This window comes from Vulpes lagopus, chromosome 3 (genome assembly GCF_018345385.1).
Source record: "Vulpes lagopus strain Blue_001 chromosome 3, ASM1834538v1, whole genome shotgun sequence".
NCBI lineage: Eukaryota > Metazoa > Chordata > Mammalia > Carnivora > Canidae > Vulpes > Vulpes lagopus.
In genome coordinates, this window is record NC_054826.1 from 39,494,002 (window position 1) to 39,519,248 (window position 25,247).

The window sequence follows — 25,247 nt, forward strand, 5'->3', positions numbered from 1 at the left end:
AGTATAGCGAATGAAATTAGAATCTAGTGGAAAGCAAAATTTGATATAAATCAGAGTCAGTCTTGCTTTTGAAATATTAAGTCACTCACACTATCCTAAGTCCTTTGATCATTCTCATAACTACACCCATTTTTTCAATTCCATTAATTTGTGGAATCTCTATACAATATTTAATTATAGAACTACCTCAAAAATGCCACTTATGAGATTCAAAGTTTGAATGAGTTGTGAATCTATACAGAGAGTTGATTTTATTCTTGTTGTATTCTATTTTATGACCATTTGTGGGTGCAGAGATAATACATATACATACATATGTATCTGTCTTCATATCTGCAATCTCTCTAAATTATTTTCAATTTTAATAATTCCAGTTTAATTTGAAAATGATTTAAAAAATCAAATTTAATTATAATTGCACTTATGAAAAAAACTAACCTTTTCTTTGAAAGAGCATATAATTATTAAGTGACAGTGATTAAAACCTTTGGCTTTCGAGACAAATAATCTTGGGTTCAAATCTCAACTGTGCTGCTAGCTTTGTGACTTTGGACAAGTTCAAGGACAATAAAGCCATAATAACACTTACTAAATTAGAGGACAATTTACTATACCCAGTGCCAGATAGATGATTAATGGCTCAATATTATTATTTATACTTAATTAGTAATTGCTAAGATTAGTAATTGTCCTATTATACCACAGAAAAATGATATCTCTCCAATTAAAAATTATGCTGAATTATGAAGTCTCTTAAATAAATGTTTATAAACTAATACTTTTTTTTTGCTTTAAGATTAATACCTGTAAGATAGATAAGTAAAGAAATAAGAAATCTTAAAAATCATCAACTCATCACCATTACAATGTTGGAATATATTCATACTTCTCCAAAGACAAAGGTGGTCAGAACATCTGTAACTCCATTAAATTTCATCCTCCTAGAATTCCAGCCCATATTGAGATCAAGAAAACCTGTATCTTTAATAGCACCCCAGATGCAAACTAATTGAGATTCACTAACAAACATTTCTCTAATGTCTGTGTATGTGTATTTAAATTTCTTGTTTGCCATTAAATATTCTTCTACTCTATAACATCCTATTTAATAGCTTCATAGTGTTTCAGTAAAAGAATGCATAATACACCATTGTGAAATATCAGTATTTTAAAACTCACATATAGTAATTTATTTATTTTATTTCTTTAAAGTTTATTTTTATTTTTTTAAGATTTTATTTATTTATTCATGAGAGACACACACACACACACACACACACACACACACACAGAGGCAGAGACACAGGCAGAAGGAGAAGCAGGCTCCATGCAGGGAGCCCGACGTGGGACTCGATCCTGGGTCTCCAGGATCAGGCCGTAGGCTGTAGACGGCGCTAAAACACTTAGCCACTGGGGCTGCCCACATGTAGTAATTTAAATCTAACAGCTAACAAGTACTTACAAACAGAATGTTCTGCTTTAATTAGCAGATTAGATCTGAGAATTTATCAGCATTCATTTACATGCAAACAGTAAAGAAGCTTAAGTTCTTAAAACTAAGTTATATATATTCAACCAAGCAATTTCATGTATGCAATTAATTTGCCAAAAAAATTACATGATCATAAATTTTGGAAAAAATATGGTTGATGTCATTAAGATCCTATTGGTTTATCTGTGAAAATGGTCTACATTAAGTCTTAAGTAATTTCCTCCTGGACTTGGTGTGTTTCTTCAGGGAGAATCACCTTGTGTTATCAATGAGAATATGAGATGTATTCTCAAGGAGCAAAGATGTACAGTCATTAAAAATTGAACTAGTGTACATTCTTAAAACTAAGTGATTTCTATTTATGTTCCATATCTTTCTATTTAGGTTGACAATTGATGCAGAGTGCCAATTGCAATTGCACAATTTTCCAATGGATGAACATTCCTGCCCCTTGGAGTTCTCCAGCTGTAAGTAATCTCATTTTGTATTCTGTATTCTGTATCCTCTTACCAACAGTTTTCTAATTGCAATGCCAACTAATTTAGAGACTCATACAGAATACAGAATCAAGCAATTTTGTTGACTTTGAAGATTTTGACAGTTAATTTCATCACAATACCAGTTTATCCCTATTAGAGTGATTCCTGCAAAAAAAGAATCTGTTTTATCAGAAATTACAAGTAGGTTGCACTGGTGTATAAACTTTTAATAAATTCGTAGTGGTTGTCTGAAGGCATTTTTCAAGGAGGATTGCAAAGCCAGGCCTAGCCACAATGGAAAGGTATAATGGTAGATTTTATATCCTTATTCTCTGCCCCCATCCCACCCCCCACCCCACTCCCAGCCTCTGTTGGTGCAGAAGAGAGTAGCAAAATATTTGCTACTTATTTTCTTCCTTACACATCAGGAAGTACATAGATTCAACAGTATCATTTGCTTATTTCAATTTCAGTATTAGTTTCAATTTCAGTACTCTGTTAAAGATAGCAAAATTGAAAATTACCTTATTCATCTGGAGGTCAAGCAATATCTAGAATTAGTTATTTACTGGTGAGTAAAAGACTAATATTTGGTGTCTTATGGGTCTAGTTCAAAAATCAACTCCATCAAATAAACTTGAACAAATTAATAAATCTTGCAGTGAGTCCACATTCTCAGGTACCCAGTAGAGGTTATGAGACCTGGCTTACCACAATATTGTTTTGTTGTAATATTTGTAAAATGCCTGGTATGCTACCTCACATATGATAAGATTCAGTAAAAAACTATTATTTTTATTAGTTATTATTATTATTATTATTATTATCAGATAATAGCCTATATAGCAAGATGATCCATGATAACTGACATGCAAATTAAGCTTTAGTAACCATAGATATTTCCTGCCTGAACCAAAACCAACCTTCAGTTTCCCCTAGATATTTGCTTCACTATTTGTTTAACATCCATGTTAGGTTGCTCATTTCTCCTTATTTGTGGTCTGCCAACTATGCATACTAGGCAGAATGAAAAACTAATTATGCATTTTAAGTTTATATTTCTATAAATACAATTTCCCCAGCAGGAAGTGACAGAGACTCATAAGAGCCAAGTAAATCATGATAACTATACTTTCAAAAAAAAAATCAATGACGAGAGAAGGAGTCATCTGTTCATCATTATATAAATTCCAGAATGAACTAGAGGAAAAATATCACTGTATATCATGTTTTACTTTATCCAAGAATGGAATATTTTAAATACAATCTTCCCCAACCTTTAGGATATGAGACTTCTATTAATTTCCAATTGGAACTGCTCCTCTTCTGAGTTAGCTAAAATTTAAGAACTGGTGATTTCTGTGTCTTTAGGTCACTGATGCACAGCTGTCTTCTGAACCCAAACATAACTTAATGATACTTACTGCTATCAAAAAAGTGAAATCACAAACGTTCTCCACAGGAAGTTTCCTAACATCATTCTTTTTCTCAGTTTTCAGTACATCCTACCTCCCTACTCCTGCTCCATGCCAATATGAGGATCATGCTTTCTCTTCTCTTTCATCTTAATTAATAAAGACATAAAACACAACTACTTGGACCAAACAGAAAGCAAAGGAACACACGTAGGGATTTTATTCCAAGTGGTCAATCAGTCTCTATAATTAAGATTTAGGTTTATATAGCATTATTAGTATATAGTTTAAATGATGTCTAGTTTTGTCTGTCTAGCTAGCTATCATCTATTTTTACCTGAGTTTATTTTATTTTTTTAAGATTTTATTTTCAGCAATCTCCCCAACGTGGGGCTTGAACTTAAAACCGAAAGATCAAGAGTTGCAAGCTTTACTGATTGAACCAGCCAAACACCCATACTTGTGTTTATTCTACCATTAACTCATTAATGTTTACCCATTCAACAAATATGCATTGACCATCAGTTTCATGAAATAAGTACTACCATCATCCCCATAAAGAAACAAATAGTTTAGGGGATAAAATGAAGAAACCTGTCTATGGTATTATGGCTATTAAATGTTACTGATAATCACTACATCATCAGTACAATATCTCTTTCACAAAGGGTTTCTGTTCTTTTGTCTGAACATGATTGACTTCTTCAGAATCTACATAGTGTTCATTGGTATCTTCCCCTTGGCATTTCTACTTACTACTTTTAATTGTAGTAAGTAGAATTTCTATGTACATTAAAATGAAGTCCCAAAAAATTGAGAGAGAGAGAGAATAATGTAAACAGTTGAGGTTATTTTTCTCAGTCATCTTCCACTCCAAGGTCATGCCCTGGAGAGGCACTTGAGTCTGCTCTTCTATTTTCTGCTTCTGCATGATTCTCAACACTTTGCCCTGTTGACTATCCTTCATCATGAAACAATAGCTTGCATACGTACTATTATATACAGGCTACTTTTTATATCTTACCCTAGACAATGTAAAGTATGCATATAATATACATGAAACCATGTATAGTATACCTTCTATGTGAATTAAATGACTTTCAAGGGTAATCATGACCTCATAGTTTTTAAACTATGGTGGGATAAGATGTCATTGTGTTTATTTCCTCTATTGTGATGCGCCTTTAGTTCAGGATCTTCTAGTTTATCACTCCATCTCTCTCACACCTACCTTAGGTCTTGTTCATGGAAGGTGGTTGTTACATATGTTCATTTATAAATAATTTTAAATGTGTCCTTTCCCATCTCATGGCAGATGGCTATCCACGGGAAGAAATTGTCTACCAATGGAAGCGTAGTTCTGTTGAAGTGGGTGACACAAGATCTTGGAGGCTTTATCAATTTTCATTTGTTGGACTGAGAAATACTACTGAAGTAGTGAAGACAACTTCTGGTAAGATGCACTTGAATTTTAAATGACCCTTTCCAGAGTTAAAATTCTGATATATATATGTATATATACATATATATATATATATAAATTATATATATATAAAATTATATATATAAAATTATATATATATAAAATTATATATATAAAATTATATATATAAAATTATATATATAAAATATATATATAAAATATATATAAAATATATATATAATATATATAAAATATATATATAATTATATATATATATAATTTTATATATATATATATAAAATTCAGAAGGCTTTTCAGTACCTGCCTACAAATGATATGCAGAAAATTAAATGAAGTGCTTTAATTTACCAGGGAAAATTATAATTGATATTCTAGCATAATAGATATATATATGGATTCTATCAATTTGAAGCAAAATGGATAAAAATGGACTTAGCTAATTATTTGTGTAATTTCTTTAAGCAAAAATGAGTAGCCATTATTTTAAGAGCAGAAAATATTTATTAGGTGTAGGTGTAATGTTTCTTTTAGGAAATAGGTTTCATTATATATTGAAATAGCAGCATTTAAGCAATCACACAGGGAAAATTAACTTTCTACAAATGCAGAAATGTGATCATAATGGATATGGATTGATGGTCCATTCAGTAATTTAATATTCTGAACTGGCTATATCATGTTTATGGGACAGGCCTGGTTTCAAATCCCAATTCTATCAGTTACCAACTATAGATATTGAGAAAATTATCGAATTTCTCAGGAATTAATTCTCCCAGATGTCTAATGTGGACAAAAAACCCATATCGTATCATACTACGTGTATGAGGGAAAAAAAAAAGGAAAATGCTTAAGTGCTTACCTGGCACTTAGTAGGCATTCCATAAATAGTAGTTTTTAGTAATGTTATTCTCAGATGCACATGGGACCTAATGTGCTCATGACTTCAGATTTTTAAAGAGAAGCTAAAAGTTTTTATTTTTGTATCAAATATCATGATTTTTAATGGTATTAATTAAATTGGTTTAAAAACCCATGTGGGGGCAGCCCCGGTGGCGCAGCGGTTTAGCACCGCCTGCAGCCCAGGGCGTGATCCTGGAGACCCTGGATGGAGTCCTGTATAATGCCTGCTTCTCCCTCTGCCTGTATCTCTGCCTCTCTCTCTCTCTCTCTGTCTCTCTGAATAAATTTAAAAAAAAATCTAAAAACCCATGTGGTATAATGTCAACATATTTCCAGACTTGATCTGTCTCATGGGTGGCCAGTATAAACCCTCTGTAAAACCCTCCATACAGATTATTCCAGCTACTCCTTTAAAATTATGTGAGTTTAATTATGTCCTAGTTTCAAATATAAACATTGTGTTCTCAGCTTACTATCAAGACATGCATTTTGATAATGTATTTCTGTGAGTTGAACTGTTTTCTGTTGATTTATTTGAGCATACCTGATTTTTTTTCCTCGAAATTCATAGGACATATTTTTGTGTTGACTAATTTAGAATAAGGCCTTGGTCTACCGTACATAGAAAAGCAAATTAAGGATCTACACAAAAATAGAAATCAAGATTATACCTTCATAACCATCATCCTTGAAATTAAAGAGCTATCTGGTTCTAACACTGGTATTGACAGTGTTTGAAGATTTCTCCAACTCTCTTAATTTGCAAAAAGAATATAAAAGAAGGTCAAAGAAATGCTTGAGTATATTTTTGAAAAGTGGCCTTCTGTTCCCTTATTCACTGCAAATCCTGAACATCAAGTACTAGAACAGTCTTTTATTTGGTCCCCAAAAAAGATTCAGGATTGCCTTAGAACTGGTTTTCCATCTGTGAAAGGAAGAACATGTGTAAAAATAATCTCTAAGTTTGCATGCTTCCAGAATGAGAAATTGGGCATTAAATTGTGTTGTATATTCATATTTTTGTAATTATTCCAGCACCCTAAAAACAGAACCCAAGAATTGATGACTAGCAGGTATTTTTAGTCATTTGAGCCCAAAGGGGCAATAAAACCAAATGTAGTGAAGGAAGGGTTGGCTCTATATCACAGGGCCTAACATCATTCCCTCCCTAATAATTCATCCTGAGAATTATCTAGAGTATTTACTGTCTATTAAAATAGTGATATTTCCTGAAGAAAATGATCTACTAACTTAAAGCATGGCAAGAAAAATTACCAAGGTGTCACAAAGCTATTACTCTTCCTATGGAAATCAAAGCAAAACTGCATTGATATCAGATCTGATACTGAATGGCATCATTTAACTGATTACATCAACCCTTTGTGAATTTTGATGTGGTGGTTAGCATCCCTATTGGTCTTCTTATCTACTCCCTGCTCTTGATGGCTTGTGTTTTGTGTGCAGTCCATTTTAATTGTGAAGAGAAAGGACTGAATGGAAACTTAACACCAGTGCTGAGAGGCAATTTGATTCTTGTGATAGTTGATTTTATGACCTTTTGTTTGATTTCTAATGCCATTCTTACCTTCAAAGCAGAACTCTATAACTGGTTAATACCTATTAGGAAGTTATAAAAACAACTTTCTTGGGAAATGATCAAAAGATCAAATTCATACTCCTTTTAAATCTTAGCCATTAGTACAGTGTGATTTTCTCCTAGACTTACAGTAAATGTATATCCTTTTAAAAAACCTTCATCAAAACTGAGTGAGGATATTGCCAAAAATCTGACCTCACTTACTGCAGGCATTTCTAAGCTTCATTCATTTAAATCCAACTCTCATGTTTTTGTTGTATCCAAGTGGTAACTGTACCATTGGTTCCTTATATTAGACCATAATTGAAAAGCAGAAGCATCTGACACAATAAAAGTTGATACAAAAATATAATGAAAAGCTGGGGCAGCCTTGGTGGCTCAGCAGTTTAGTGCTGCCTTTAGTCCAGGGCCTGATCCTGGAGACCCAGGATTGAGTCCCACGTCAGGCTCCCCGCACGGAGCCTGCTTCTCCCTCTGCCTGTCTCTCTCTCTCTCTCTCTCTCATGAATAAATAAATAAAAATCTTTAAAATATATATATAATGAAAAGCAAACAAATATTCTTGAATTTAAAGTGCATACACTTGTGTTCTGCATATTGAGTATACTGAAAAAGAGAGAAAAAAATGTATTAGAGAAATAAGAAAGTGGAGCTGGCACCAAAACAAAACATTTCATTGATGTAACAGTAGAGTAGAAGGATCATTTCACAGGAAAGAATCTTCTCACCATGTAATTCAGTGCTATTTGACAATCTTTGCATCCACCACCTGAACCATCTTTGCTTTTCACCGGTCATATCCATATCCTATTTGAGGAAAAAACATTGCCTTGGTGGTAGATTGATGATAAGACTTGAAGAACATTCATCATCATTATATCAAAACAGATTTTGGATCCATGATTTCTCTGTCAAGCCATCATGGCTTTATAGTCGCTCTACATCTGGGAATAGCACCATCATTGTCCCAGTGAGCCAGTAGTGAACACTCAGAGTCATGCCTCTACCTCCCACCTCTAATGAATCACAAAGGCACTTATGCCTCTGAAGCGTCTTGTGTAACTGTCCTCTTTTCACTTGTCATCGCCACTGTCCTAGTTCAGGATTTTATCTGTTCTCATCTGGACTGTGTTGGTAGCCTGTTAAGATTATGTCCCTGTTGTCATTCTCTCTCTCTCTCTCTCTCTCTCTCTCTTCCACAGTCTGCTTTTTACACATTAATCATAAAGGCTAGCACTTACTGAGCACTAACTACACACACTGTAGCAAACCTTTTATCTAAATAACCTACTTGAATTCTTATAACCTTGGTGCTACTTACTACACATCCATACCCAAGGTATCACTGTGGATAAGGAAATGGACTTCTAGAAGCTCATTTACTGAGGGTATGAGTTACAAAAGCTGAGCTGTAAGTTCACATGGCTTGCTCCTAGACTAGTGCTCTTAATTATTACACTGTTTTAGTCCCACTGTGGCCCAGTAGGTCTTCTAGAAACACAACTTTCACCATGTCTCGAGAATTTAGGTCAATTAAACATGAGCTATTGTTCCTAATATGCAAGCATCTGATCTCAGGAACTTTCCAGTTTTGTTTTCTATAATTTCCCACCTTGTGACAGAACTAATCCATCTGTTTTCCTGCATATAATGAGCCAATCCAACACACAAACTGAATCTTAGTCTTTCTCTTCTGAATGGCTTCTCGATTCATCCCTACCTTCTTTATGACTTTAAGGCTTAAAAGCACAGCACCTCTTCAATGAGGCCTTTACTTAGCTTACCACCAAGGCAATTTGGAGCAATTTTTAAATTATGTGTACTCTTGGAGTCAGGCAGCTCAAGTTTGAATATTGGCTTCTATAAATTACTTAATATATCTAAGCTCAACATCACCAGTATTACTGAGTTGCTCCAAGGATTAAGTAAGATATTCCATTCAAAATGATTAAAATTGTGTTTGGCATATAGAAAGGACTTTGTAGTTAGAAGGAATTATTATTAGTAATTATTATCATCCTTATTTCATTAATTCTCCCTCACAGCATTTTCACTCACCTTACAAAAATATAGTTCCTGCCTCATGTTGCTTAGGCATTTTTTATTTACCCTTTTATTCCTCCTCATTCCAATAAATCACAAATTTCACAACAATTGCCTTGTTTTAATCCTATTTGTATCCATGATATTAGGATGGTGGGTTGCTTAGAGTTGTTGATTAGTAGCAATTGTAGAATTGATTGCTTGTGACAATTTATTTACAAAACTGTAAAATTTCTCTCAATTTAATAAGCAATGTAGAATTGTATTATGTTTATTCACATTACTCATTATTTACTCTCAAGTAGAAGACTGTTCTTTCAGTCACATTGCCATTGCCAGGTCACCAGACTATCTACACGATTTTTTAGTATCAAGCAGAATTTTGTTCCTTCATGTTCTCATACTGAAATGTGGGCAAGAAAAGTGGGCGAATAAGTTTTATAGGGGTACCTATGATCCAAATGCCATAATCCTGAATCAAAAAAAATATCACATTTTTCCTTTGTTAGAATACCATTAAGCTTCCATATTTCCTTTAGGAGTGCAAATATCAGTATTTCATGAAATAGCCTCCTATGTTTTTGGTAGACCCATGAACATTAAATATTATTTGCTTTACTTTGTCTTTAACTCAACTTTTTTGGCTAAGATTCCATGTGCCAGTTATATTTCCCCAATTTCTATCATAAGAAATACAGAAATATTAAAATAAAGAATCCACATACCACAAATTTACTTTACTTTCTGACAGTACCAGGAAGACTGCAGTATTAGAAATATCCACAGCTCTCTGGATAAAGTCCATGTTCATTGCTTGATTTCTGAAATACTTATAATTTACCCTCTAGCTTTAAATCTTGCCCATGGTTCTGCCACTACACCCTTAACCTCTGGATAGGTTTCCTACTTCCTATCTTTGTATCCTATATTCCTTCTTTGATATCCAACTCAACTCCAACCTTCTGTACATGTATCAGTGTATATGTACTGGTCAAATAACTCTCCAAATAGAAAAAATAGCTCCCACCTTCCAGGCTGTGTTTTAGTTTAGATGTTTTTGGCAAACCAGACATTTTAAAACTTTACTCCTCATGGAAGTCAGCTATTTTAGGGAAAAGAAAAGGGAAAATGAAAAAAAAAAGATACAAGTTAACGGTATTTTTTTTTTTTTTTTTTTTTTTACCAAAGAGGTTGAAACAAAAAATTTAAGAAATGTAGGTGTTAGGAGAGAAATAAACAATTGCCCATTCATCCCACAGTCCTCCCGTGACTTTGGAGTCAGTATGTTGTGAGCTTAGTCAATAATAAATTTTCAAAATACCTGAAGCAATGCCATGTCTTAAAATAAATCAATGTTGAAAAATTCACAATAATTTATTTTTATTTTATTTTTAAGCTTCAATTTAGAAAAAAATTAAGTTTGGTTTCAAGATAGAAAAATGTATGAATAGAGAGAGCTGAGCCAGGAATAGCCATGGGGAAGTCATTTGTCTTCTCTGGGATGAAAGTCCCTTGTTTATAAAATGAATGCATTTGTCTAGATGCATCTTTGAAGTCCTTGTTCTGAGACCTATCCAGAACCTCTGATGTAACCACAGTTACACTGTGGATGTCCTAATGTAGGAGCGACTTTGTTTATAAATTAATGTTTTCTTTCATCAAATTTTCGATGTTTTCAAAGCAAGTCAAATGCAAAAACAAACTCCTTTAGATTTTTAATCCCACTCATGTATTTATTTTTAGTGATATATGATGTTGTATATAATGTTAATCCAAAATTTTATGTGTTACTTTCTTTCAATTGTAATACTGGAAAAGATATATATATATTCATTATATATTCACAATATATATAACCTTTAAAAATCCCACGGCAGAATTTTAAATTCCAAGGTTATTCTGACATTACCTCATGGGGGAGATAGGGCTTGAGAGAAAGTTTCTTTTTCTTTTTTTTAATTTTTATTTATTTATGGTAGTCACAGAGACAGAGAGAGGCAGAGACATAGGCAGAAGAAGAAGCAGGCTCTATGCACCAGGAGCCCGACGTGGGATTCGATCCCGGGTCTCCAGGATCACGCCCTGGGCCAAAGGCAGGCGCCAAACCGCTGCGCCACCCAGTGATCCCAGAGAGAAAGTTTCCATACAGAAGTCATATGTGGGATCCCTGGGTGGCGCAGCGGTTTGGCGCCTGCCTTTGGCCCAGGGCGCGATCCTGGAGACCCGGGATCGAATCCCACGTCGGGCTCCCGGTGCATGGAGCCTGCTTCTCCCTCTGCCTGTGTCTCTGGCTCTGTCTCTCCTTCTTTTTTTTTTTTTTTAAATTTTTCTTTAATTTTTTATTTATTTATGATAGTCACAGAGAGAGAGAGAGAGAGGCAGAGACACAGGCGGAGGGAGAAGCAGGCTCCATGCACCGGGAGCCTGATGTGGGATTCGATCCCGGGTCTCCAGGATCGCGCCCTGGGCCAAAGGCAGGCGCCAAACCGCTGCGCCACCCAGGGATCCCCTCTGTCTCTCCTTCTGTCTCTCAAGAATAAATAAATAAAATCTTTAAAAAAAAAAAAAAAAAAAAGAAGTCATATGTAATCTAAGGAAAGTTGTTTGGCTTCAAGGTGACACATTATATATATATATATATATATATATATATATATATATATTCATTATATATATATATATATATATATATATATATATTCATTATATATATATATATATATATATATATATATATATATATATATATATATATATTCATTATATATATATATATATATATATATATATATATATATATATATATATATATATATATATATATATATATATATATATATATATATATATATATATATATATATATATATATATATATATATATATATATATATTCATTATATATATATATATATATATATTCATTATATATATATATATTCATTATATATATATATATATTCATTATATATATATATATATATATATATATATATATATATATATATATATTCATTATATATATATATATTCATTATATATATATATATATATATATTCATTATATATATATATATTCATTATATATATATATATTCATTATATATATATATATTCATTATATACTCCATGCACCAGGAGCCCGACGTGGGATTCGATCCCGGGTCTCCAGGATCACGCCCTGGGCCAAAGGCAGGCGCCAAACCGCTGCGCCACCCAGTGATCCCAGAGAGAAAGTTTCCATACAGAAGTCATATGTGGGATCCCTGGGTGGCACAGCGGTTTGGCGCCTGCCTTTGGCCCAGGGCGCGATCCTGGAGACCCGGGATCGAATCCCACGTCGGGCTCCCGGTGCATGGAGCCTGCTTCTCCCTCTGCCTGTGTCTCTGGCTCTGTCTCTCCTTCTTTTTTTTTTTTTTTTAATTTTTTCTTTAATTTTTTATTTATTTATGATAGTCACAGAGAGAGAGAGAGAGAGGCAGAGACACAGGCGGAGGGAGAAGCAGGCTCCATGCACCGGGAGCCTGATGATCCGGGTCTCCAGGATCGCGCCCTGGGCCAAAGGCAGGCGCCAAACCGCTGCGCCACCCAGGGATCCCCTCTGTCTCTCCTTCTGTCTCTCAAGAATAAATAAATAAAATCTTTAAAAAAAAAAAAAAAAAAAGAAGTCATATGTAATCTAAGGAAAGTTGTTTGGCTTCAAGGTGACACACTTTGTTTCTGCTTTATTCCATTGACAAAAGTGTTGTATGTTCCCATGGAGCTAAAATGAGGCTGGGGAATGTAGCTCAGTTGTGTGCTCAGAAGGGACAGTGGGTTTTATGGCTTTCTAGCATCTGTGCAACATGCATGATCTCATTTTATTTCTCACAACAAGCCTTTGAGAAATACATTCTTTTGCTATTTGATAGATGAAGCAACTGAAGTTTAGAGGCACTAAGTAATTTGTTCAAGGATAGTCAGTAAAATAGAGATATTTAGCTAGATACTAAATTTTTACTCCATTGCCTTTCATAAACGTAATAGGTAAAGAAATGAATTAGTTAAAGGAAAAAGTAGATTCTTAAGCTGGATAACAGGTAATATTATACAACACAATAAAGTAAAATCACTTAATATAACACCATACATACATCAACAAAATGTTAACCTGTAAGAATAGCAATTATATTTATGTATAGTAATAACAAGTGAGAAACAATTTAGCAATGATATCCTTTCATTTTTTGAAAACGTATTTATTGCCTGTGAGATAATACTATTCACTTGCTAAGTGGACCTATTGGCCACCATCTCATTAAGAAACTGTCAGATCTGGTGCATTTGTATAAATTTATTCCTCACACAAAACTCTCATCAGAAAGAAAGCATAATAAAAGGTTTTCATGACTATTTACAGTAATTTTGGAGATTAATACCTTGTTTTGACAGTCAATCAAAGCCAACCAGGTCAAGACATTAATTTTTATCCAAGTCTTTGGTGTTTCCTAATTCAATTGAAAATCCTATTTTGCAATATTTAAAAGACACATTCATCCGCATGACTGATATGACTAATTGAGCCCTCTTGTTGAGCTGCTGCCCCAAATAAATGTAAAATACTTAATAATTTTTAAATATGAAAATGTGAGATAATAGAGACTAAGTTGACAGACATCATGCTCTACACATAAACTCATTGAGGGTTCCTTTCACTCTGTTTGATGCAGTTGAATAATTTCTTCATCTTATTTTTGCATTTTCAGAAAATAATGCTCTTCAGCGTGGCAGATATGTAAATTTAAGCTTGTCAAAGACTGAAAAGGGAAGCAAACAGCAATGAGGAAAATTATTATTATTATTATTATTATTATTATTATTATTATTTTATTCTTTAACTTTTTTTCCCCCCAAAGGAAGTTATTAGGAAGGTCATAGCACATTGCAGTGCATATCAGCCCAGAAAAGAGTTTGCTCTTTCTGGGTATACTAGCTGGGGCTGACTAGAATTTCTTAACCATTCTTGCCTGTGTCTCATGTAATATAACTCATTTAGAAAATCAAGAACAGGGGTACCTGGGTGGTTAAGCATCTGCCTTCAGCTCAGGCCCTGATCCCAGGGTCCTGGGCTTGAGCCCCACATTAGGCTCCCTGCTTCTTTCTCTGCCTGTCCCCCTGCTCATGCTCTCTCTCTTTCAAATAAATAAATAAAAGGCAAGAACAACTAGTGTTACCAATCCATTCTTGAAGGGCAGAAATAGGTCAGAAAAGCCCAAGGAAAAGAGAACTGACAAATATGTTAAACACTTAATTATTTTTATTTTTATATATGGATATCTCTGCTATTTAAGAAATTGACTGCTTCCCATTAAATATCAGTCCTATCATAAATGTTATTTTTTCATATTCATCTACCAATTTATCTATCCCTGAATTAACTTGTCCATGCTATGCATCATCTCTCAGAATAATGGCAAAAAGGAAACACTAAAAAATATCATTACAGTTGTTCTCCCAACACCATCACAAACTTAATTGTTTTGCCCATAAATGCTTCTCTGTCAGCTCTATATAAACATTGAAGTACAATAATTAAGTGACATTTCCGAGAAGATGAAATCTTCAGTTTAGACAACTGAGTTTACTGGGGTAGTTTCCAAACATGATTTCTGGTATGCTTATGCTCACATGACTTACAGTGCCATGAACCTTGCTTTTAATTGCTAAGTGGTGAAGAGCTATGTAACATTAAAGACAGTGGGCAATTCATGAGCTGTGTAATAGCTCCTTGTTGAAGAGACAATTCAATCATGGTTATAAATTATAACCACCTAATGATTACACTTTCTTAGCTGTGATTTCTTGTTATCAGTATCAATGACTGAGAGTGAAAGTAGATTGATAGAACAATAAAATTTTAGGGCTAAATCTTGAAAATCAACCCCAATTGTACTTATAGAGAAATTACTCCAAAGAGGTAAAGTCAATGTTTGTAACTAGGTAGGTACCTGTCCAACTCTAGCGTAGAACATGGGTCATTAGACATGGATGAGTTCAATTTTATTTTAGTCAATATTGAACAATTAAAAATTTCCAAATGAAAATCTTATTAGAGATCTTTACATCTTAAACATATGGGTTTTCATTCACATTTGAAAATGATTGGGTATAGCTGAATTATGACATTTCTGAAGAGGTAAGGCCCATAATCTCCAGTTTACCAAAGTCTCTACCACTTCCTGTTATATTTTGGGGGCTCTATGTCTTTCTTTGTAATTACGGTTTCCTTATTTTGGAAAACTACACATCTATATCTTTATGGAAAATTGGGAAAAATGAAAGATAACTCCCAAATGAGAGCACATAGTATGCATGGAAATGAATACTTTTTTGTTGTTGTTGTTGTTGTTTTACTTTTAAATAGGAAAAAAAAAAAAGGAATGTGAAAACTATGACTCACCAAGTTTTGCTTGAAAATAGAGAGTTGCAAAGAAGTGCCAGAACCTGGCCAACCTATATTTCATTTGCTTTTTTACATTCTGCAACTTGGGTTTATTTGTCATAAATATGTAGCATATGCAGGGCCAATCAATTTTAAGTTTATTCAGTTTATCTCCATGATCCACTTTCATGGAAGATGGATTTTCAATAAACATAAAATTATGAAGTTATATATATGAACATCTGTGCATCTAGTCTTGTCTGCATTTGTCTTTTTCAGCTCACATCTAAGCAGGCAAAAGCTTGGTTGCAACTTTCTGCACATTACTGATTAGCACTCTTGCTTAGCCAATTGACACTTTTTCCTGTTGTAGTTTTCTGAAGACTGATACAATTATTGTCCTGCAATAAAGCTCTGCTCTTTATTTTCTTTGATGAAATGAGACTGCTGAATATAGAGCAAAAATTGGTTCCTATTTGAGAGTTGCCTTTGTGGTTGTGCTACCACATAGTAGAATGACCTTGAGCAAGTCATATTTTCGTTTTGACTCCTGATTTCTTTGTCTCAAAAAAAAAAAAAAAAATCAGACAAGATTGAATTTGAAGCTCCTTTCACCTCTAAAATGCTGTGGTATATTTCCTGATATTTGGCAGTTTTGTTATAAAGCAAACTTATGGTGGGCATTTAGGTTTTCTATGTCCCCACAAATTCCAAAGAGAAGCTTCCTCATATTTTCTTATTCTAAAAAATCTAGAAATTAACAAATCCATTTTATCTCTCATGTATAGAGAACTTTGGTGGTAATTGTGGGGGCAAGAGGCTCAGTGTTGCCATAGAGATGGTTGGTGAGTTAGTTAAGGTCTGAAAAAATGAATTTGGCATGGGAAAAATAGGCCCATGGTGGGTGTGAGGAGTGAAGGTGGATGTTAACTGCATTTATTCTGAATGAGAAATTAGGAAAGGGCAAAGATAGGACAGTGTCTTTGACATGACGTTCAAGAAACAAGAAAAAAACAGACACTTGGTATCCTTGAACAGAAAGAACACTTGCAATCAAGAATGCATAGTATAACCTCAATTTATTATTTTATTAATAGCTTAATTATATAAATTTGGCTGCTAGATAGTACTGAGAATTGGTACTCGATTAAAACAGTACTGATATACCACCTTTACAATAATACTATGATGTACTAGCATTTGTAAGTTCTTTATATATGAATGATCCATTTACTTTTCACAGTGTTTCTATATGATGCTCATTTTCCAGGTAAGATGATCATGTACAACAAGTCTTATAGAAAAGTATTCAGAGAGGGTAAAGGTCTTGTCCATGATCATGGAACAAGTCACTAAACAGATACTCATGTTTCCTGACAGGCCCATTTTCTAATGCAGTGGTGACTCAAATACCAGGTTCTGAATTTGTGTTTGCAGAAAGACTTGCTCTTGTCCATATTTCTTTATCTAGTGTGTGATTTGTTTTCTCTTTATTGAGATGACATCTGTCTAGCTATCTATCTAGCTATCATCTGTCTATCTAGGGCTAGTTGCATACTATTCTAGCAGAATCAGACTGCATTGGTCAGTTTAAACTAGACTATGCTATGGTAGCAAAGAGCCCTGAGATATCAGTGACTTAAAACTCAAAAAAAAAAATTATATTGCATTCTATGGCATGCTTTTCTCATGGCTGAGGGAGAAATAGTAGAAGAATAAAATAATTTTTAAAGTTTCTGCTTTGACAGGTATGTCATTTGGTTCACATTCCATTTGTCAAAGCAAGTCACATAAGGAAGTCTGTTGCCCATGGGTTGGGATTCATGCTTCTGTTACACAAAGGACCTCTGGGAAAGGCCTTTGTAGGGATGGGCTTGGTAGAAAGAGATACAAATCATTGGAATGCAAAAATTATAACCAAAATTTACCATTAGTATAATACTTTATGCTATACGTGACTCATTTACCTGACCATGTAAGTGTATGTACCTTGAGATGACTTGTCAGGAACAATCACCACAATCACAAGGGAAAGGAATGATTTATTCTCATGGAAAACAGAAACCAGTCATTAAAATATCTCTGACTCTGAGAATTATCTTTAAAAGAGACTGTTTTGGGTCAAGCTTGCTGTCTCTGTCAATGACCTATAGCCATGATTTTCCATTTATGTAAAATTGGCTTCAGAAGAAGATGAAAAGATACAATATTAACATGAAAATGATTGTAGGGTGATAGGAACTGTCACATTTTATAAACATGGGCAAGATTTGCCCTGATATACTTCTGGGACAGCTTTATTAATTACATTGAAAAACAAATCTGTAAATATTGGTCCCGTACTAAATTAAATTTTACAGATATTAGGTAATGTAACTTCTAAGAAACAATAAACCAGGATCATCCTCCTGTCACTAGGAGGAAGTAATTGAACATGATTTAATAAAGAATGACCACAAAATAATGAAAAGGTCAGGCTGTCTTGATTGCTGTTACTTTTTCATGAGGAAAAGAAAGTCCCTAATAGTGTCGTATAAGAAAAGAGTATAAATAGTTTCAAGTAAGATTTAAATCCTTTCTTTTATTTAATCATAACAATAAGCTATCATTTTAACCCTTTTCTCTATGAAACATTCTTAAAATTCTGTCCCTCTGTTTTATAGGTGAAATTTATGAAGTATGGTGGTACCAATAATTAAAGCATTTTTGCATGGCTAGTTATTAGTAGAATTAGAATTAATCAACAAGCATCTGTGTCCCCAGTCTACTGTTCCCTCCTGGCCACTTACCTAAGACTATGCAAATATAAAAAGCAATTTTCGTTTCATAGGCTGATGCTGAATTAGTGAGTAGTAGGAGATATTTTGGTCCTAAAGATCCACTACTATTAATCTATACACAGATAAGTAGTGTTGATAATGATGATGATAATTGATGATGATGATGATGATGATGATGATGATGATGAAAATGATGATGAGAATGTTAAAGTCAGCTTTTCTTGGACATTTTACGTATGCCAGCAACAGTGCCAAGTATTTTACAAGGTTTATTTATATAAACCTGCAACATCTTAGAAGGTATATTTTTATTTTCATGATCATATAGCTGGTAAGAAGCAGAGCCAGGATTCAAACCTGTGCTCTGAGACTGGACGATAGTATTTTTGTTGGGTATTATTTGTACGAAATAGTGATTTCCTTTTCATTAAGGAAAAAGGCTGTCCACATGAATATATTTGTGTGTGTGTTTGTATGTGTTTAAGTGTGTGTAGTACACTACGAAGAACACAAATGTGTTCAAGGTACTTCATGCCACTGGCATACCGCACAATGTAATATGTTGTGCTGTTTAAGTAAATGCTACAATTTACAGTGTTGATAACTGGACAGGTATGTTAGAGTTAGTTTTCTTTTACAAAGATAAGAATGAGGAAGTAACAGGAGCATCTTGAACAAGGCTAATTAAAATGCTTTCTATCACTGGAAGTATTATCTATCACTAAAAACTCTGGATAAAATTACATGTGTACTATATCAGTAAGACATGACCTATAGTAAAATTTGAAAGGAAAGAATACTTGGCCAGGGGTGAGATGAGCTGGCCTTAAGTCCTAGCTGACCTTATTAATAAGTGTATATATCTGGGAAAGTCATTTAATCTCTCGGAACTCACTTTATCTGTAAAATGGAAGAATTGCAATTGCCCTACCAGAGTTGCTATGAGTATCTGAAAATGCTTAGGAAATTGTGAATAGCTTTGGACATAGATGACAATGTGATCATAATGTAATTGTGTTTTCCCTTCTTTCTCATTCCTTTTCCCTAACCCTTGAAATTAATACACACACACACACGCATGCACACACACACACACACGATGTATATATATTTACATAATGTATACATATACATGAAGATTTCAGGCATATTTAATGACTCTGAGAAAAGAAAAATGACTTATAATTGATTGAAAGTTCATAAAAGATAGTGATTGATGCAGTGATTCATTTCTGCTTGTTTTGTAACCTTACATTTAGACTAAAAAAGGAGAAGAAAGCTGAAATTTGTCCAAAAAGGGCAGATGTGTGTGTGGGAGTACTCTTTTAATAGCTGTCCTATAAAGTGACTTTGGAAGGATTTGGGAAAGAGATATTAAATTGACTTGTTGATTGACCATGACCAGCTTGGGGTCTCATAGACACACGCACACATACACACACACACATGCTTGCTAGATGTGTCAGAGGAATTCATTATTTTCCATTCCACACTACTAACAATACTCAATGCTGCAGTTATGTAACAAAGACAAAAACATGCAAGTCAAAGAGATCATAGACTTACCTAGTCAAGGGCCCTTATTTTCCAGATTAAAAAAAAAAAAAAAAGCCCAGGGAAGTGAAATGGCTAGTGTTAGCTCTTCTAACTAGTTTCACAGTAAATGAAGCATTTTAAAAATTGGTTTCCAGATTTCATTACAACAGACCTCTCTCAAGCCTCTCTTAAGTTCTGTAAGTCAAGAATTTACAGACAGGTCCATTCCCTTACATCAGATATTGAGGTAAAATAAAATGAAGAAAAAATGAAAATGAAGAGGGAAAGAATGCCTGAGTTAACCTGATGAGCTATTTCTACTTTTAGGTTGGCTAGAAGATGTTGCATTCAGTGCTAAGGAATAAGTCACGTGTGGCTTAGCATTGCTAATAGTGGCTGTAACTATACGTTATTAGTTGGAATATCATGGAGTGGTGACAGAAAAATTAGAATAAGAATCTGAAAACCCAGGTTCCACTCTCAGGCCTGCTTCTAACTTGCTGCATTACTGTGATCAAATCCTTTTATCCTTTTGTGCTTCAGTTTCTGACAGTAAGATGTGCGTAGCATTATCAGGAGTCCTTTCTCAGATTGGTGTGGGGAGAATGAAATGAGATAAAGGATGTGGAAATGCTTTATAACATGTTGGGAGTACAGCCCATATTCAAAGCATTATTGCCATTATTTAACAATTACGGCCAAGGCTCCCTCTAGATCTGAAATTCCAAAGTTATGCCTTGAAGGTAAGGCTTAAAAGTATGTATATCTCCCTGCCAGTAAGGAAACCAAAACATTAAAAAAAAAAAAAAAAAAAAAAAAAGAAAGAATCATTGATCTAAGCTCCAGATGGAGCAAGTCTGGGTGTGTGACTCAAGTTCCTGCCTCTCACTCTTGGGTCCCCGTGATCACATTTTGTCATCAGGATTTAATGAGGATGACAAGCTGATCAAAATTAAGGGTATTATTAAAGCAACACAAAAGATGAAATTCTGATTTTTTTTTCTACTCTTGAGGGGAAACTGCTATTAAAAGATTAAGGCTAAATGTAGAAATGAAAGGGTAATGAAAGTTATACTCAGTAAAGACACAGGAAAATGGAGTTTGGATGTTCTCTATGATTAATGTATTTCCACCTAAAGTCAGTAAGAGACCTGCAGCAATTGACAATCTTGGAGTTGCTGGGGGTTTGTGAGATTGCTGAGTGGGCTAAATTCCATGCTTTCACTTTTCTAGGGATGAAAAGTTAAACTTTTAGATGGGGAATGTAGGGTGGGAAACATTTTAAAATTAAGGTTCACGTAGTAATTTAGAAACATGTTTTAAGAAAATTATCTTTTCCCTTCAAAACATTCAGTGCAGTCTCTTGACTCTAAGTGTGAATGCAAGAAAAATGACAAAAGTCAGCATTAGTGCTAGTCTCTATTCTGTTTGGGACTAAGAAAAACAGATGCTTATTTCTTCTTAAAAACTAGTATTCTTACTGAATATTTCTCTTGGGATAATTGCTGTTTACGACATCACAGTTATCCAGTGTGATAAATTAATAACATGATCTATTTATTGAAAACATACTATGTACAACAAACTGCCCCTGGAAATTGCTATGAAATTTCTTTTTTAATCTCTGTAAAAACCTCTAAGTAGATATGATTACTACCCTGCTTTTAGAGATAAGAAAACTGTAACTCAGGGAAATTAAGTAACTAGTCCAAGCCCTAACCCAGTAAGAAAAATAGGGAATTTGAAATCAGATTGAATAGGCCACATATCCCAGGTTCTTAAACATTCTACTCTGTAGAATTCCTTAGGAGGATACTTTAGGGAGGAAAAGGGGATAAAGAGGAAAAGGAAACTAATTCTGTAGTTAAATTTTACTTTAGAAATCAGTGTGAATTGAGAACAGGAGGCCTCAGGGGCACTTGCCAAAAAATGCTAGTAGGTTTTGCCAAAGGCAGGTTTAACAATGCTGCTTTAGTTTCTCAGTAGCTTTCCTCTTAACTGATGAAAAGAAAAAAATGTTAAAGGTCACCTGCGAGGCCCCTGAATGTATTAATTTCCTTTTTCTTAAAGTCTCTTTACTTTCACCAACACTAGGAATAGTCAGAAACTCAATGTAGATGAGGGACTCATGCAAATTAGTGGGTAAACCCACTCAAAACATATTGCTTAGAAAGATGGTTGCTTTACTGTTTTGTTTTAAACTGGCCCAGGATGTTCAATCTTTCATAGAAACTGTGTCTCATTTTTTGGGAAAAATTTAAGAAATCCAAGGAGACTTTTTTTCTATTGAAATAATTGATTCCTAGAACAAATGTTACTGAACTCTCTCAGTGCCTCCATGCAGTGTGTATATTATTACAGCCATTTAACAAATGGAAAGATTGAGGCTCAGAAAGGATAAGTAACTTACCCAAGGTCACACACACCCAAGTGATTGGAAGAGCTGGGATTCAGACTCACTTGAGACCACACAGCCTGCCTGTGTACATCTGTGCAATGCTGCTAACCTCTACTAAGATGTAACTCCTTTTCAACTCTGGTTAGTTCCTTTCTTTGAGGTCAGCTAAATTCTGTTTATTGGTTATTTATTCAGGACCTCCTACATTCCAAGCACCATTAATAGAGTTCAAGACAATAAATTAGACATGGTCCTTGCCCTTGAGCAGCCCACAGTCCAATGGATGGACAATGAGCTGGATCTAACTGAATTTTAAGTAATTTTTACGTGAACCTCTATGTGATAAGACCAATGAAACATCACATACAACAATCCATACTTTTTACTACATCAGAGCATATTAATGCCTACATGCTTCAATAACATGTCATCCTTAGTTTTTTTTTTTTCCTGAATGAAGAAACCATTATACTAAGGTCTTTTAAGAATTTGAGATATTTATAGGATATGTTTGGAATATGATTTGAAAGTACCGGTATAGTCATTATCTTGCTTAAGATCTACTGTAGTTCTTTTTTTTTTTTTTTAAGATTTTATTTATTTATTCATGAGAGACACAGAGAGAGAGAGGCAGAGACATAGGCAGAGGGAGAAGCAGGCTCCATGCAGGGAGCCTGATGTGGGACCTGATCCTGGGTCTTCAGGATCATGCCCTGGGCCAAAGGCAGACGCTCAATCCCTGAGCCACTCAGGCGTCCCAGCTATTGTAGTTCTTAACTATGGTTGCTCTAGGGGCTTAATTTAGTAAGTTGCCTATCTCTACCCATACGTCTTTCTGGTGGCTGGGATGCTTGCCCCCATGCCTACAATGCTCAGTGCCTCCCAGAGAGATCCTGGTGGGATAGAAGTGTCAGCAGAGGCTGTCAGCCTACCCCTCTGAAAACTGGAGTTTTCTTGGGAAGCCTTTGCTAACACATAAGCCAGAATGATATTTCTATAGCTATGCTGGCTTAATGCTGAGTTAAATGCTGCATGGTTTCTATTTGCCTTCCCCTGTCTTTTACATTAGATTTTTGGCCCATGTAAATACCAGTCATGAACTTTGCATCCAGAAATATCTGATCTGTCTGTAGCTCCACATACAATAGTCATTTGATGTTGCATCCAACCTTTCAGTCCACACTCAGTCCCTCAGGAATCCTTTTTGTGGCCTAGGAGAATATAATAGATTGTAACAAGAATATAAAGCTGTCTTTGAGACCCATAGCTCTAGCATTGCAATTTCATGTCTAAACATGGCAGCTTTTCTACTAGAATTCTCTGTACAGCGGTGATAGATATTAGGAAGTTGCTGTCAGCACTCCAGACTGTAGCTTTCACTTGAATAATGCATCTTTCTAGTCTCTTGGGTGAATTCTGGAAGAGGACTCAGATAACCTGAGATTTGGCCCATCTCTGCAAACTGCAAGTGTCTAGCCTATCTGATCCACAGTTTCCATACTTATAAATAAGGATTAAAATATTCTATTTAGTCAACCATACAGAATCTGTCTAATAATTAAATGAGATTGATCTATATAAAAATGGCTTTAGAGCTCAAAGCACAATATACTTTTACAGAATCATTTGTGGGTTTCTTTTTTAAAGACTTGCTCCATCTGGAGCTTAGATCAATGATTCTTTCTTTTTTCTTTTCTTATGCTTTGGTTTCCTTACTGGCAGGGAGATATTTATTATTTATTTATTTATTTATTTATTTATTTATTTATTTATTTATTTTGAGAGAACACCTGTGCATGTACATGGGTGGGAAGAGGGGCAGAGGGAGGGTTGGAGAAGACTCTCCACTGAGCAGGGAGCCCAGAATAAGGCTTAAATCCCAGGACCCCAGGATCATGACCTGAGTCGAAAACAGACAATCAACTGAGCCACCCAGGTGCCCATACAGGATCATTTGTACAGTACTATACAAGTTCATTCGTCCATTATTCATTTGGTATTTCCTGAGCACATATGGTAAACAAAACATTTTACTGAAAGATATAAGGTTCAAAATTATGTGAGGCATTGATCTCACTGTCAAGAAGGTTAAAATCTAGTCATTTTACTTATTCTAATAATTATAAAACTGTAGAAGAACTCTTTATTCTCCTTGTTTAAATTCTTTCAAACTAGTCTGCATAGCTACCTTTACCATTCCCTCTGTTGTCCCTGGTAATTTGAAAACTTGAGGGCCATGGGTTGCTCTATATGTCCATATAATTCTGCTGAATTTAATAGTTACCCAGAGTTGTGTTTCTGTCCAAATGCGTTTATAAATGTCAAACTACTATTTTAATGATATAGTAGACATTACATGAAGTCCTATATTTAGGTCTGGGCTAATTGTGACTGATTATAAAAATAACAGATGTTAAAACAAATTTTATACTTTAAATTTTTAAAGTGATGAATTTAGATTTATAGTCTATAAATTTAGAGTTTGTTCATGTGTGAAAGGTGACACATTGATAAACAATTGGCAGAATCTCGTTCAAAGAAAAAGAGCCTTGGGTCTATTTCTTTTTTAAGTTGTAGGTAAAGTGTACTTTTTGTAGCCTTTTAGGTTAAAATGCCTTTTAAGGCAGCCTACCATAAGCTTTTTATATTTTATGAGAGGGCTTTTCCTTTTAAGAGTTTATACAGACAAAATGTCATGAAAGTCCAACTTCATTGTCGTCTCTTTAACAACTAGCACAGGAT

At 34.4% G+C, this 25,247-nt stretch overlaps 1 protein-coding gene across 2 annotated transcripts in view; it reads left to right on the forward strand.

Annotated features, from left to right (window-relative positions):
- GABRG2 (gamma-aminobutyric acid type A receptor subunit gamma2) overlaps window positions 1-25,247 on the forward strand; it is a 107,744-nt gene that overhangs the window by 34,394 nt on the left and 48,103 nt on the right. For both annotated transcript variants that reach the window (XM_041746922.1, XM_041746924.1), the window contains exons 5-6: window positions 1,877-1,959; window positions 4,702-4,839. In XM_041746922.1, the coding sequence (XP_041602856.1) occupies window positions 1,877-1,959; window positions 4,702-4,839 (221 nt within the window). The remainder of the gene's footprint in view (window positions 1-1,876; window positions 1,960-4,701; window positions 4,840-25,247) is intronic.